Below are 17,047 nucleotides of genomic sequence, written 5' to 3' on the forward strand. Positions count from 1 at the left end.
TGAGAGTTGGCATGTAACTGCTACTGCTGACTCTCAGACTCTCACTGCCATTTAACACTGACTTAAGGATTGATTGGCAGTGGGTGGAACCTCTGTCCACCCTTGGAAGGGGGTCCCACCAGTGAGAGCTATCAGACAGTGGCTGGGTTGGAGAACTGTCAGCCAATCCTAATCATCACACTGCGGCGGCCAATCACGGTACCATAATTCTCTGCCTGGAACTAAGATCTGAGATCTTTGGAAAGAAGTCCTGGGGGTGGAAGGGTTGGAGACAACCTGTGAGGCGATTGTGAGATTGGGATTACACTGGGAGTGAGAGTCCCAGAACGCCTAGGTGTCAGAGAGGGGGCCCCCAACTCTGAGGGGCCTTCTGTGTGAGGTACACCTCCCCCCCACTTCCCACCCTAGACAGGGAAAGTTTTGTTGTCAGTTTTCCACCCTACCTGCACCTGCTACCATACTGCCAGCTTGAAAATTGAGGCTGGGTGGGAAAAGCTCCTTAAGGTGAAAGGGTGGCATTCCAGCCCCAAGGCCCTGCCCAACTACATGTGAAATTGTGTCTGGGTTTGTGCAGATGCATTTCCAAGGAATCCTGACCATTAAATTTTATGCTCCCTCTGTCTCTGAACCCGCCTTGGGGAGAGAGCATAGAATTCTGCCCAATGACAGCACAGTGGCGAGCAACACAGTGACACAGTAGTTAGCACTGCTGCCTCACAATGCCAGCGATCCAGGTTCAATTTTGGCCTAGGGTGGCTGTCTGTGTGGAGATTGCACATTCTCCCTGTGTCTGCATGGGTTTCCCCCTACTCTCCAAAGATGTACAGGTTAGGTTGATTGACCATTGAAAACTGCCTCTTAATATCAGGGGACTAACAGGGTAAATATGAGGTTACAGGGATAGGGTCTGGGAGGGGTTGTCATTGGTGCAGGCTCGATGGGCCAAATGGCCTCCTTCTGCACTGTAGGGATTCTATGATTCTAAATGGCTTCCTTTTGTATTCTAGGGATTCTATGATTCTATAATTGCTTTGTGTGTGCCTGTGCGTGCTGAGAACAGGGAAAAGCTCAGCTGTAAGGTCCTCTGAAGTCAATTAGTCTGGGTTACTGGCTTGGCTGAAACCTGAATGTTGGGCAAGAAATGCACACAGACGCAAGCTGCAGACAGACACAGACTTTTGTGAAAATCAGCAATATTGTATATGTTGCTCAATGATACCTAATCTTTTGTATCATGTGGGATTGCCAGATCTGCTCAGAACCTTCAGTAATTACTTACATTCCACAGAGTATTTCAGCAACGTTCTACTTTTGAAAGATGCAAATCCGCTCATGATCTCTATTGAGCATCATCTGTAAGGCATGAGCTTCATGCACAAGTCAGTGCCTTAAAAGAGGTGAAGATGTATCCATTTTATATTTGAATATTGCTGTATTTTAGTTGAATAATCGGTTATGTTCTAGAAATTTTTTACTTTGCATTCAATGTTAAATGAGTTTGAGAATCAGTGTACCTTTATCTAACCTTAAACATTGTTTTTGCCTTGAGTAGCTTTCAGATTTATTGGACTATGAAAGATATAGGACAATTATACCCCGAATATAAAAGGGAGAGAAAACAATAGGGTTGCCACCCTCCAGGACTGACTTGGAGTTTCCGGGAATTGAAGGTCAATCTCTAGGATACTATTGCGGGCAGCGCGCAAGGAACCAAAAGCAGAGGCAGAAGAGGTTGTGATTGCTATTTACCTCTCCTGCCCAGTTCTTCCTCAGGCCACCAGGACAGACAACTAAATATTCTATCAGGATTGGTCAGCTGGCACATGTCACTTGGCCAACCGCCTCGATCAGCAGCCTACCCTGAGTTCTATCTCCACAGGAAGCTGCTGAGGGACGAGTTTGGGTTGGTCCATTCCTCCATGTGGAAGAGAGGGATGAGGTATCGGTGGATAAAACTCACCTCCAGTGGTCGGCATCCTACCTGGAATGTGAACACAGGCAGTGCAAGCCCCTATGGCTGCTGATTGTCTCCAGCTGCTTTTATGGCTTGAAGCTAGACTTCAAGTTTGAGTTCAGATGAGCAACTGTAGGACTGAACAGGAGGTCACTGGAAATCCAGGTTGTGTCACAGTTCTGTACAAATCCCCAAGCCCTCCAACTCACGTAACAAGTCAGGAACTATAAGCTGCAGCATGTTAAACATACTTGTTCATGTTTTCAAAGCTCATTGTATAGTCCCTTTTCTCTTATTTTACCAGACATTTCATTGTTTGGATCTTTTTCAGTGGCAGGGAAAATAACAGTCTTGTTCCTAAGAGATATTTTTTGGAGAATGAAAAGAAAAAGTTTGAAAAGTGTTCATGAAGTGAACTTTTATCTTACTGACACAAAGTTAGCAAGCATATGAAAGAGATACTCGGATAGTGGGACTATAATATTCACAGGAGAACTTGGACACATTTGCTGAATGTAATTGCATGGAGAGGATCCAGGGGAAAGATCTCTGAAGGATTGTGATCGTCCTTCCTCTAAATTTTTCAAATAGAATCTCTCTAAATGCATCTCCTGGGAAAAGAGGAATGGCTAATTCGAGACATGTTGGTGTTTCTGGATGGTATAATAGTAAAATGGCTCAATTTATTCTATCTTAATAACATACCTGACATTGAACTTGCATGCTCTGATAGATTGTTTGATATTGCTGCATTTTACAGATTAGACTCCATGAGAAGCACGGCTGAAACCATTAGCAGCCGATTTCCATACTGTACGTAATTTGTATCAATGAGAGGTCAATTGTGCGTCCAGGCACAAAGTGTGCGAGTAGCCAATGTAAAAGAGCCAATATCTTAGTAAATGTCCCTTTGGTTTAGTTCCAGAGCACTGGTGAATTATTTTCATTCAAAAGTTTGTGTGTTTCCCCCTTCGTTGCTGTTTTTATGCGAGTGTGATTTGAGTTGTGTTCTCCCTGCAATGTGTCCTGATCCAGCAGTCACAACATGACTAATCATCTTCACATTTTTGCGTTAACCAGGTTGTAAAGACTGCGAGACAGGGAGTGTGTAAGGAATGAGTTGGGGGGCGGTGGGGGAGGAACAAACTGTAAGGGGATGGTGGCGTGGAGGGGAGGAAAGAGTTTGAGTGGATGGAGGGCCTGGGGGAGGAGAGTGTGTGAGGGGGTTAGCCAGGTTTGCAGACTTGCAGAGAGGGAGTGTGTGTGATGGGGTTGGGAGTCCAGGGGGAGGGAGAGCTTGTGATGGGGTTGGGGGTCCACAAGTTTGTGAGGAGAATGGACAGGAGAAAAGTAGAGTGAGTGTCTTTAGAAATCTAGAATCACAGCTTCATACTTAAAAGGTGAATCCAATTTTTACAGAGCTTGAATTGAAGTTGATAAAAATGTGGGATTGACTGTGCAAACGCCTGCTCCTTCAAACACTTAATTAAAATCAAGATCAGTTTCTTTCGCAATATGAAACGACGCTATCAATCAGGCAGTCAAAAACACGGAAAACTGAAACTAAGGCAGGATGAAGCTAGGCTAAAAGACAGTTTGTCATTTTACTTTAAAAAGTTCAAAGTATTGAATAATGCACAAACATGTTTTTACAAGTAAAAATGCAGTGATCAATTTGTGTATTTTTGTAGCTTCCACCTTTGTGTTCTGTGGGGTGAGGGTAGGTGGGGCTGAGAGGGGCATGAAGTCAGGATGGGAAATGAAGGTGAGCACAGGGCCCCACGAATTGTAAATCCGCCTCTGTAACTATCCCAATATCCCTCATAAAATCCCTTTTTCTGTTCAAGACAGGAATCAACGATTGAGCTTCCACAGGTCTCTGGGGTAGAGGATTCCAAAGATTCATCACACTCTGAGTAGAGAAATTCCCCCTCATCTCAGTCTTAATTGTCTGCCCCTTATTCTGAGACTGTGCTCCCTGGTTCTAGACTCACCATGTGGAGACACCGGTGTTGGACTGGGGTAAACACAGTAAGAAGTCTCACAACACCAGGTTAAAGTCCAACAAGTTTAATTGATAGTAAACTCACAAGCTTTCGGAATGCTGTTCCACTCACCTGACGTAGGAACAGCGTTCCAAAAGCTTGAGGGTTACTATCAAATAAACATGTTGGACTTTAACCTGGTGTTGTAAGACTTCTTACTGTCTAGACTCATCAGCCAGGGGAACTCTCCTATCCACATTTACCTGGTCACAGAAGACATGCAATTATCTTTTTCATTGTATTGTGCTCCCCACCTGAAACCCTGTGCTTTCTGGTACAAAAGGGGCAGTTTCATGAAAAAAAATGGAGAAGTTTCCAAAGCAGTTCTGAGCGTTAACAAGAGGCTGAATGGTTTGCAGCTTATTCCAGCCAAACTACTCAAACGTTGATGTGGCAGATTGAAGAACAGAAACGATAATGTTCACTACTTCTAGGAATTGTTAATCTGCCAGAACCAAGGTATCTACATGAACCTGATCAAATAAATTCCAGTCAATATTCAGTTGGTATGACATCTTTATTGATTACTTAACAGCAATGTCAACAGATTGATTGCTGTTAGATTTGCAAAAGCAAACGTCAGATAAGCAAATAATGGAAATTTAGTGCTGGCTGAAAGAAAAGGAAGGACAAATATATATTGTTTAAAGTTTAAGTTTATTTATTAGTGTCACAAGTAGGCTTACATTAACACTGCAATGAAGTTACTGTGAAAATCCCCTAGTCATCACACTCTGGCACCTGTTTGGGTACACTCAGGGAGAATTTAACATGGCAAATGCACCAAGCCAACACGTCTTTCAGACTGTGGGAGGAAACCAGAGCATCTGGAGGAAACACACAGACATGGGGAGAACATACAAACTCTACACAGACAGTTATCCAATCTGGGAATCAAACCGTGGTCCCTGGCGCTGTGAGGCAGCAATGTTAACCACTGGGCTGCCCTTGAAATATTCCACTGACCCTTTGACATCTCCATCTGCTCTGAAGGTATTGGTTCTTGCTAGGCTACAGCTCTTTTGGGCCAGCCTTCAACATCCTTCTGTGTCAGGGGAAAAAATTGGATAAGACCTGAAAACGCCCGTGGGAATTACAATGTGCGGTTAACCCCCAACATTTGTTGTGATGCAAGCAGTAAGTGAACTTTGAGCTGGCTGCTAATTTAAATAAATGATTGTGATGTGCAACCCAATGCTCATTATGCTGCTGAGAAGCTGCGCATCTCAGCAGGAGACCATGCTCGGGCCAGGCTAGCACTATTTAAAAATGAGGTTCATCCTCATTGCAGAAGGTGAGAGAACTGCAGTGGTGGCACGGTAGCACGTTAGCACAGCGGTTAGCATTGCTGCTTCATAGCTCCAGGGGCCTGGGTTCGATTCCCGGCTTGAGTCACTGTCTGTGTGGAGTCTGCACGTTCTCCTCGTGTCTGTGTGGGTTTCCTCCGGGTGCTCCGGTTTCCTCCCACAGTCCAAAGATGTGCGGGTTAGGTTGACTGGCCATGCTAAAATTGCCCCTAAGTGTCCTAAGATGCTTAGGTTAGAGGGATTAGCGGGTAATAATATGTAGGGATACGGGGGTAGGGCCTGGGTAGGATTGTGGTTGGTGCAGACTTGATGGGCCGAAGGGCCTCTTTCTGCACTGTAGGGTTTCTATGATGTTGAAGATTCTTTTTAGCAAGAAGGACACACCAGGGTAGAGAATGTGCACAAAGGTTATTGGATTGTTGGGTACAGGTGATGGGCAGAAATGGAGAGGTCCGTTACCTACAGGAGGCTAGTGAGCTTTCCAGACGGACACCGAGAAAGCAATGGAAGTAGATAGCCATTGCTGTCAATAGAACTGGTTTGGCCCAAAGACCTGGACATGGTGCAGGAAGAAGGTTCACAGGATCATGGAGAATCATAGAATCCCTACAGTGCAGAGGGAGGCCATTTGGTCCATTGAGCCTGCACCAACATTCCCACCCATCCCCATAACCACTTGTACTTATCCTGCTAATCCCCTGACACTAAGCAGCAATTTAGCATGATCAATCCATCTAACCTGCACATATTTAGTCAGTGAGAGGAAACTGGAGCACCTGGAGGAAACCCCTGCAGACACGGAGTAAACATGCAAACTCTATACGGACAGTCACCCAAGGCTGGAATTGAACCCGGGCCCCTGCCACTTTGGCAGCAGTGCTCACCACAGTTAGAGTATATGGATTGGAATTTTCTGGCTGTTCACACCCACCAACGCAGCAAGCGAGGATGGAGAATTTGGCGCTCAGCTAAATCTCCATTGACCAGAAAATTCTGCCAGTGTGAATGGCCAGAAAGTCCTGCCCTTGATCAGACATGGAAAAAATGTACAGTGAGAGACAGGTTGGATAGAGTGAAATAGAAAGTTAAACACAGTAAGGTGTGTCACTTAGGAGGGCACAAAAGACCATTTAAGCACTTTAAGTACTCTATCTTGTGCTGACATTACATTTTTAATATAAAAATATTTAATAAAATAACCTTTGTCCTGCACTATTTTCACTACTGAGCAAACAAATTAAAGTGGTACTCTGCACTTGTCCACGTTCTCCCCACATTACCTGGTTCATTGTTGTTCTGTGGAGTAGATATGGAAGGACTGGATCCTCCGTCTAACATCTTCCAGATATCTTGAATAGAACTGTCAGCTCCATAAGAGGACATCAGGAGTTCGGATTGAGAGGGTGGACCATGCATCATTGGTTGTGACTGGCTGGGTTCTGGCACAAGTATTTGTGGCTGGCTAGTTTCTGAGACCACACTCTCCTTTCTTTTGCCATTCACGGTTTCTCCTGCTGGCGGTACAGCTGGGTACTGAAAGTCAAAACAGGGAAAAAAAAACCATGCAAATTCAACTGAAAAATTGACACGCCAATCTTATCTGCTGGTTTACATATTTTGTCAGCTCTCCTGTCTGGTGAGGTAGTTGACGTATTGTTGGAATATAATTCTACCAAGAACATTACCCGCATGGCTATTATTTGTGTCATCCTCTGCAATGAGTTTGGACATTGGAATAATGACATCCAAGCCAAATCTTGTCCTCATCTTATGACCAAAGCTGTGTATTTCCAGCAGGAATGGGAATGATTAACTCATCTCCTTCCAAAGTCCCTAACCCAGGAATGATCTTCTGGCTTCTACACCTGCATTAATTAAAATAAGCTAACTTAGCACAGGCTGGGGACAGGCCCAGCTACTTTTAGATAAACTCAATGAAGCGAAAGACCTTTTAAACATGCCTTTCCTATACAATTTGGCTTTCAAATTATACAATAGAAATATCCTTCTTCCTAAATAGTCACTTGTGATGGTGCACGAAGTTGGCTCCAACTACAAAACTCAATATCATTTGTAAATTAAGAACTGCTCTAAAACTCCTTATTGGGTTGCAGTTCTGGGAGTGCTGGGTGCCAGAGACATAGTTAGAGGGGGAGCAGAGGGAGCGACTGTTCCCCCTAAGCACATTCTTCAAAAGTGACGCCTTTTCAATGGGGTGTTCCTCATGGGCCCCTCAGATCGCTTCCCGAGATCCGAAGTCCTCGATCCATATACTGCAATCGTGGGATGCAATATAAATGCGGGGACTTCAGGCAGTGAGGAAGGCATGCAATCTCCCAAGAGGGCATGCATTCACGAGGATAGTTGCAGAGGCTGCGAAGGACATAAATATGCAACCGCCGCAACAAACGGGCAGTCGAGACCAAGCATCCCTTGCCGCTGGACATCACCAGCCGGGATTGGGTGAGTAAATGGATGTGGTGATTATCACTTGAAGAATTCAAACCATTATAACTTTTAACATTGGCAGCTTTAATTTAAATAAACTGGTTCATTTAAGTATATAACAAAGATAAAGAACAAGAGTACCTTTCTCATATTGCTTTGTTTTGTTTTCATTTTAAGTTTAAAATGTAAAATAATTAAATAACACACATGTTTTTATTATGTTTTGATTTTAAATACAAAATAAAAATGTGTAATGAATTTAAAATTATTTGGTATGTGTCGTGGTGCCTTTTTTATGTGCTTGCTCCCCCTAACTTTATAAGCTGGCTATGCCCTTGGTGCTATTCACTTTTCATTAAAGTGGCCATCCTTAATGCATGAGCCCAAATATTGGAAGACTATTCAACCACAGTTGAGTCCAATCTTCTCCTCACACAATGTCCACAAATCTGCTGGTTGATTTTCTGCTCCTGAACCTGCTGATGCTGATGCCAAACGGAATTTTCCTATGAAAATGGGGATCTATACTGGGGCTTTCCTAATTTGTTTGGTTAAATCACTCATTGCATTTACCAAATGAGCTATCAGTTGGGGGACAACAAGTAAACAAAAAGCACAGAATGTGGCTATTCTTTATTGTGAAGAGTTTTACACACCAGATTTTATGTTTTCTTATTTTAAAGATCAGCAAAATGAGAGTAAGCAGAATTTTGTCCACAAATGTTAATGCTTAGCAGGGTAGGATGGCAAGATCTATAAGACCATAAGACATCGGAGCAGAATTACATCACTTGGCCCATCGAGTCTGCTCTGCCATTGAATCATGGCTGCTATCTTTCTCATCCCCGTTCTCCTGCTTTTTCCCCACAATCTCTGATCCCCTTATTAATCAAGAACTTATCTATCTCTGTTTTAAAGACACTCAATGACCCGGCCTCCACGGCCTTCTGCGGCAAAGAGTTCCACAGATTCACCACTCTCTGGCTGAAACAAATCCTCCTCATCTCTGCTTTAAAGGATTGTCCCGTCAGCCTGAGGTTGTGCGCTCTGGTTCTAGTCTTTCCTACGAGTGGAAACATCCTGTCCACGCCCACACTATCCAGGCCTCGCAATATCCTTTAAGTTTCAATAAGATCCCCTCTCATCCAAAGAGTACAGACCCAGGGTCCGCTGCCATTTCTCATACGACAATGAGATCAAGCATGGATTTCCCCACCTAGCAAACCTCTCCAAAAAATGCACGTAAAATTCCAAAATGAAACTGAAGATAACTTTTCACCTTCACATTCCCAGCGGAGAGGTTTGCCTGCTAGCTGTGCACATCGAGAATTCTGGCGCTTACCAAGCACACTCTTCTAACAATTGATTTAAATGGTTAATCATATAATGTTACCACTCAAAGTTCCAAAAAGAAATGTATTGGTACGCACAGCAAACAGATTGTCAGAAAAAGATGCCTTTGTTCTTTATGCCCACAATCTAAGACCACATGTCTGCAGAGCCAACACAAGGTATTTAGCATCCAAGACGAACCTTCAGCCTGGTACCATCCCCATCTCACAATTAACTTTTGAAAATGATACAGTAAAATAATCCCAGTCTCACACCATCACTGAAAATGGTCACATTCATGGATAGCTCTCAATGGCTGGCTCGCACTCCGATGTCAGTTTCCAGAACTCATCTCACCACACTGATTCTGCAGCACCATGTTCTGTTGGCGTCGCTCTGATTTGAACAGAGCTCCGGCAAAAACCTCAACCTGCATCATAAGATTGTCACCGGTGGGGGGCGGGGGGGTGGGTGGCAGAGGTGGCACGAAGGGAAAGCAATCAGATAGTTAGCAAGCCTGTGCACGGAGAGGGAAATGATTGGGATGCTGTGAGTATGCCTGGGGTCTGGGTGGGGCTGGGAAAGAGCAGCTCAGATGTTGCCAAAGGGAGGGAGAAGGGACTGAAAGTGCACAGTGACCTTCCCTAAGGCACTTGGTTAAGTTGTTTATGGCCGTAATAAAGTCATATTGATCTCATTTTAAAGTTTCAGAATTCAAACTTCAGTTTTTTACCACAGTGCTGGTGTGCCACAGGCACCACCCCCCAAATCTTGCTGCCCTGTGTGACCGATTAGTCCTCCTTGTTGTTGCACCAGCCCTAACTGGAGTTTCAACTCAGCTCTGCTGGGACGAGCTTAACACTCCATGCCATCTACTGGCTGGAGTGGTAATGCCGGCGTTGGACTGGCGTAAACACAGTAAAAAGTCTGACAACACCAGGTTTTAGTCCAACCTATTTATTTGATAATATACTCACTAGTAATGACATTCTAGAAATGGGTGAGACAACTAGGAATATTACCACAAAATAGATACAGATGAGGAAGGTCAACTTAACTCGATCTATGTGTTGACTACACTGTATGTGCAGAATTACAATAAAGTCAGTCCTAATTCTTACCTATTATTATATATAGGTGGTGGAAGCATGGTTGCCGAATATTTTTAAGGGAGAGGTCGTTAAGATTCTTGTCAAAGGCATCAATGGTTGTTGGAAGCTGATGGGAATGTGGAACTCGAAAAACAAACAGAGCATCCTTGATCTTATTGAATAGTGGAGATGGCTCAAGGGGCCAAAAGGGCTATTCTGCCCCTATTTTATGTTTACGTAAAAGAAGACCTCCTTTCACTAATACATTTACCAACCCTTAGAGAGCGCCTGAAATAAACTTGTGTATTTGAATGAGCACTTTGCATATTAAGGATAAAGTAACATATTTCAAATTACCTCCCTATGTTTAAGTGACAATAGAAGAATGAGTAGCTGGCTATTCATTATAATTGTAAGTAGTAAGTTATAATATCTAATAGAGGAATGGCAAGGCAGCTCCAACCTCTGGAGTGCACATTTTGTTCCATGTGGTAACTCCAGGATATTTCCTGCGTCCTGGATAATGATACGTGTAGGGAATGTAATCAAATGCAGCAACTCAAGGTCTGGGTTTTGGAGCTCAAGCAACGTTTGGCATCACAGAAGTTGAGAGTTTTGTGGATAACTCATTTACTGATGTTATCATTTAACCCCACAGCTTTAGGTATGCAGGAAGATAGGGAATGGGCAAACAGCTAGGCGGTCAGGAAAATGGACAGGTCATGCAGGAGTCCTCTGAGAGCAACCAGAACGCAGGTCTGAATGCTGATGAACATGATGTGCATCTGAGGATTGCAGCCAGAGCCAAGTTTATGGTGGAACAGCTGGCTCAACTGTAACATACACGCATGCACGCACACACAAGACTGGAAGACAATTGTGATAGGAAATTTGATTGTTAGGGGAAAAGACAGGAGTTTCTGTGGCTGCAACTCTGAATCCAGGAATGTTGCCTCCCTAGTGCCAGGTTCAAGGATGTTACTGTATCGCTGCAGGGCATGCTGAAGAGGGACGGTGAACAGCCAGCAGCTGTAGTCCACATCAGTACCAATGACAGTTTGAAAGAGGGATGTGGTCTTGCACTCAGAATTTAGGGAGCTGGTAGAAAATTTGTAGGCAGGACCTCAAAGATTGTAATCGCTGGGTCACTTCCTGTGGCATTTGCCGCCAAATAAACCTGTTGGACTTTAACCTGGTGTTGTGAGACTTCTTAATGTGTTTACCCCAGTCCAACACTGGCATCTCCACATCATTGCTTCCGGTACCACACGCATGTGAGAATAGAAATTGGAGTTCAGAACAGATGAACATGCATGGATGGAGAGATGGTGCAGGAGGGATAGATGAGATGTGTACAGGCTGCACTTAAGTTGCACTTAAACAGAACTGGGGACCAATTTCTTTGTAGGCTGATTTTCAAGTACTCTTGTAGAAGATTTAAACTAACTTGGCAACAGTGTGGAAAGCAGAAAGTAATACTAGAGAGGGGTACCAAGGTGCAAAAAATATTGGGAGAGACAGATAGTACTAGTGTAGGAAATAATAAGGTAAATCGACGGGATCAGCGTAAGAGGGAATATAATAAATTTTAAATTAGGGTCACTGCGCATTTATTGAATGTGTGCAACGTTGATTAAGATTGAGTTACAGATGCAAGTGCAACATGGAAGTACGATGGTATGGCAGTAACAGAGACCTGACTCAAAGAAGGGCAGAATTAGCTATTAAATATTCTTGGATACAAGGGTTCAGGAAAGGTAGAAAATCAGGAGGGGTGGCATTAACTAATGAACACAAGATTCAACGTCTAAACGCGGTAAAAATAACTTTACAATAAATGTTTTGTCATTTCAAATGCCAGTGGTGCAAGCTGCATTTAAGTTCGACAATCACCAGACATATAGGGGCAATTCTCCCAAAAGTGCTGGATTGGTGGGAAAATTGTTTTAGATTATGACTGATTCTCAATTCAACTTCACACTTAAATCTCCACAGTCTGTGCACTGCACAGGTCACAATCAGGAATCTCATTAAAAACTCGGGGGGTGGGGCTTTGCTGGGGCCTATTCACGCCAGAGTTCGACAGTTGTGGAACTCTGTGCAAGTGCTGTGGCCCTGATCTGTCAGTCTTCCTGTTTGCTGGCCAGCCTGGGACCAACCCCCCAACCCGCACCCCCCCCTGACACACACACACACACACACACACAGCCCAATTGTGGATCTCACAACAATTCTTGGGCCAGCCCTGAATGCCGTTTCCGCCCCCCCCCCCCCCCCCCCCAATTCACAGTGTCCCGATGTCTAGCCCCTGTCCCCCAGCACTGGCAATCCCTCCACCCTGGCAGACTCTCCCTGAGAGCAGACCTCCCCAGCCCGCTCTGATCATTGGCCTCCGTCCAGCCCAGACTGATCTCCAGGCAGAGTGGCAGTGGTCAATCACCCAAGCCCTGCCCACAGTAAGCCATGCCCCCATGGCACTGCCCAATGCCCAGTGGGCAGTGCCAACATGCCCTCTGAGCATGAACACTTTGCTCCTTGGGCTGTCAGGGGGCACAGGTTGGCACTGCCAGGGTGCCCATGCCCAGGGGGCACCACCCCCTGTCACCCAACCCTGTGGGAAGCCCTGATTGCCCACCCCTTCATTCCAGTGGGGTCCCTCACTAGTTTCCCAAAAGTGGGGAGCTAGAATGAACCCCGCCAGAATGAAGCACTCCTGATGGGGTGGGAAGTTCAATTGGGGACTGGCAAGTTTCCAATAACAAAATGCAAAATATATTTAAAATACACAAAAAATAGATTAAAATCACCCTCCTAACTTCCAGCCGATTTCCAGCATGGGTCTGGACTTTGTTCTCTGGCTCTGGGAGATGCGCATGCATTTCTGGCACATGCGCAGATCCCAGAAAAAGGCCGATGGCGTGCATCTCCCAGCCCGACCCACCAGAAAAGTTGTGGGTTGCAATGGGAGAATCGCCTCCGTACACACGTTTTCTTGCATTTACATTTGCCAGTTTCTCCACTGCTCTCAAAATGGTTATGAAGCAACTTTCACTAATACCTGCAAGTTCTTACTTTTCAGTGAAATGCTTCCTTTTGATCACAGGAATCCATATCTCAGATTTTCCAAAGTACAGTGATGAATCTAGTAGTACTGGAACTACTGCACTAGTTGACTTTAAAAAAATCACTTCTGCATCAGTTGCAATTTGGGGACATAGGATGCAGAAAGTATGTTAACCAATCTTCTGTTGAGTCAACTTCTTGAAATGATTACTCAATTGGCAGAAAGACTTTAATTTTAGTTCTTTAGCACCTTACCGTATTTCTGATTTGTGCTCTTGGTCCAATATTCATATTCTGGGTGTTCTGGCCATTTTCACTCTCTGATGAATTCTGCTGAACTGTGATGGGAACTTGTTTGAAGGGTTTCAGTTGCGCATATTGCAACTCCTAAAATCATACAGCACTTACTTGTAGTTAAGAGTCTATAAATAAGCACAACATTTAACTGCTAACAGGAATAACTAAATACTAAATACAAATGACAACCAGAATCTAGATAATGCTGTGTAAGGAAGGAGCCAAAATTCTCAGCAAATTGCACCTGTGAGTAGCATTGCATGATTGTCATTCGTTAGTTCTGTTGCCTCAGAAGACCAGGGACCTGGGTTTAAATTCCTGGCTTGGGTCACTATCTGTGTGGAGTCTGCATGGATTTCCTCCAGGTGCTCTGGTTTCCTCCACCGACAGATGTGCTGGTTAGATGCATTTGCCATACTAAATTCTCCCTCTACATCCGAACAGGCACTGGAGTGTTGCAACAAGGGGATTTTCACAGTAATTTCATTGCAGTGTTAGTGTAAGCTTACTTGTGACGCTAATAAATAAACTTTAAACTTGTAATCATGGGAGTTGTGGGTGACTAAGGGATCTAAAGATTAAACAAAAACTACCATAAAAGGAGAAAAGAGAAAAGGACATTGTTATGATAAAATGTGAGGTAGACTGATAGAGAGGAACTTTATTTCAGACAGCTGCTGAGAAATATTACAAAGACTGGGAACATCATCACCTGTGTGGTGAGTTGGTACTGTAAGTGCTCCAAAGCAGACAGACGATTCTGCGCTTCCTGTGCTAGCTCTTTGGGCAACTGAGCAGGCAGATCATTCAGGCCTACAGCAACAGAAGGCTGAACAACTGCACAAGAGAAAAAAAAAGGGTAGTTAACGATTACATAAAACAGTATCTGTGAGATAATATAAACATGATCATAAGAGTGAGGTGCAGAAAATGATATAGTAATTGGAAGTGAGCATGAACTTGACCTTCCTCTGTATTGATTGAATTTCTTACATTTCCATAAATTACAATTTTCTAAACCTAAAAACAATGAGTAACGCGACCGGGTGACGTACCACCTAACTTAGATCCGGCCAGTTCTGCTCGGAGTCGGTTTCCCATCTCAATCAACTGTTGTTTGTCACGGGAAAGCTGAATGATGTAGCGAGCCGCCTGCTTTAGTTTGGCTTGCAAAACCGACACAGTAGAGCTTTGGGGTTTTGAGGGACTGTTCACCAATGCTGAGTGACCCAGTCGTTGTCGTAGTTGGAGAATTTCTCCCTGAAGCTCCTTGACAAGCTCAGTCTGGAGTAGAAGAGGAAACAAAAAATCACCAACTTATTCCTGAAAATACTATGATAAACATTTGATGAGATGAAAAGAACTTGTGAATTAGTTTGACATTTTTTTCCTAGCAGTCTTATCGACCCCCATTGTTTCCAAATACAGCCTGCAGCATTTATTTGAACTCAGAGGAGGCAATGGCCCAGTTGTATTATTGCTAAACCATTAATTCAGAAATTCAGCTAATATTCTGGGAACTCAGGTTCAATTCCAGCCACGGCAGATTGTGGAATTAGAACTCAATAAAAAATATCCGGAAGAAGTATTTGCTGATGACCATGAATCCATTGTCGATCATCAGGAAAATTCCATCTGGTTCACTAATGTTGTTTAGCAAGGAGATCTTTACCTGATATGGCCTACATGTGATTCCAGAGCTAAAGCAATGAGGTTGCCTCTCATATGCTCTCCAAGGGCAACTAGGGACAGGCAATAAACGCTGGCCAGCCAGCGATGCCCATGTCCCATATATGATTAAAAAAATAGTAATTATGCAGAGCAGCATCTCCCAGAGGCAGCTCCACAGCCTTCAGGGTGCTCACTGGAAACGCCCATTCTCACCCTCACTTTGTTTGCCCCCCTCCTGGCAGCACTGAGTCTCTCGCAGCACATGTTTCATTCTGAGTGTCGGTCAGTTGGCTGGCAGTGTGAAATTGCGGTCAAGATCTGACCACGGCCAGAAGCACATAATCACATCTGCTGTTTAAAAAAGGTAGCAGACAAAAGGCAGATAATTATAGGCCGGTTAGTTTAATATCTGTAGTTGGAAAAATGCTGGAATCCGTCATCAAAGAAGAAATAGCAAGGCACCTAGAAAAGAATGGTTTGATAGAGCAGACGCAGCATGGATTCATTAAGGGGAAGTCGTGTTTGACGAATTTATTGGATTTCTATGAGGATGTGACTAGTGCGGTAGACAGAGGGGAACCGGTGGATGTGGTGTTTTTAGATTTCCAAAAGACATTTGATAAGGTGCCTCATAAAAGGTTGCTACAGAAGGTTTGGGTGCACGGAGTTGGGGGTAAGGTGTTAGCGTGGATAGAGGATTGGCTGTCTAATAGGAAGCAGAGAGTTGGTATCAATGTGTGCTATTCTGATTGGTGGTTGGTGACTAGTGGAGTGCTGCAGGGATCGGTGCTGGGGCCTCAGCTATTTACCATTTATATAGACGATCTGGAGGAGGGGGCTGAGTGTAGGGTGATGAAATTTGCGGATGACACGAAGATGAGTGGAAAAGCAAATTGCGTGGAGGGTGTGGAAACTCTGCAGAGGGATCTGGATAGGCTGAGCGAGTGGGCAAGGACCTGGCAGATGGAGTATAATGTTAGCAAGTGTGAGGTTATCCACTTTGGCAGAAATAATAGTAGGGGGGATTACTATTTAAAAGGCGAAAAGCTGCAGCATGCTACGGTGCAGAGGGACCTGGGGGTCCTTTTGCACAAGTCGCAAAAACCCAGTCTGCAGGTGCAGCAGGTGACCAAGAAGGCAAATGGAATGTTGGCCTTTATAGCGAGGGGGATAGAATATAAAAGTAGGGAGGTCTTGCTGCAACTGTACAGGGTACTGGTGAGGCCGCAGCTGGAGTACTGTGTGCAGTTTTGGTCACCGCACTTGCGGAAGGATATATTGGCCTTGAAGGGAGTGCAGAGGAGGTTCACTAGGCTCATACCGGAGATGAGGGAGTTAGCTTATGAAGAGAGACTAAATAGACTGGGTCTGTACTCGTTGGAGTTTAGAAGGATAAGGGGGGGGGCATCTTGTAGAGACGTATAAGATAATGAAGGGGATGGATAGGGTGGAGGTAGAGAGATTCTTCCCGCTTAGAAAGGATAGCAGGACTAGAGGGCACAGCCTCAAGATAAGGGGGGGGGGGCAGTTTAGATCAGAGTTGAGGAGGAACTTCTTCACTCAAAGGGTGGTGAATCTCTGGAATTCTCTGCCCGTTGAAGTGGTGGAGGTTACCTCGCTAAATATATTTAAGTCACAGGTAGATAGGTTTTTGATAGACAAGGGAATTAAGGGTTATAGGGAAAAAGCGGGAAAGTGGAACTGATCCACTTCAGATCAGCCATGATCTTATTGAATGGCGGGGCAGGCTCGAAGGGCTAGATGGCCTACTCCTGCTCCTATTTCTTATGTTCTTATGTTCTGGGCCTGCCGATCACATGCACCCAATGAGCACAAGAT

General features: G+C 44.4%; 1 protein-coding gene across 6 annotated transcripts in view; it reads right to left on the reverse strand.

The window, feature by feature from the left end:
- Nucleotides 1–17,047, reverse strand: part of ccdc57 (coiled-coil domain containing 57) — a 206,771-nt gene that overhangs the window by 31,227 nt on the left and 158,497 nt on the right. For 5 of the 6 annotated variants that reach the window (XR_013889108.1, XR_013889109.1, XM_080208852.1 and 2 more), the window contains 4 exons: nt 14,593–14,821; nt 14,250–14,374; nt 13,496–13,627; nt 6,587–6,839 (listed from right to left, as the gene is read on the reverse strand). Coding sequence is in view for 4 of the 6 variants with exons in the window: in XM_080208852.1 (XP_080064978.1) it covers nt 6,587–6,839; nt 13,496–13,627; nt 14,250–14,374; nt 14,593–14,821 (739 nt within the window). In the remaining 2 variants the exon portion in view is untranslated. Of the gene's footprint in view, nt 1–6,586; nt 6,840–13,495; nt 13,985–14,249; nt 14,375–14,592; nt 14,822–17,047 lie in introns of those variants that run through there. The other variant, XM_080208854.1, reaches the window with a different exon arrangement.

Source organism: Carcharhinus amblyrhynchos, chromosome 21, assembly GCF_965287045.1.
Source record: "Carcharhinus amblyrhynchos chromosome 21, sCarAmb.v2.hapA, whole genome shotgun sequence".
Classification (NCBI taxonomy): Eukaryota; Metazoa; Chordata; class Chondrichthyes; order Carcharhiniformes; family Carcharhinidae; genus Carcharhinus; species Carcharhinus amblyrhynchos.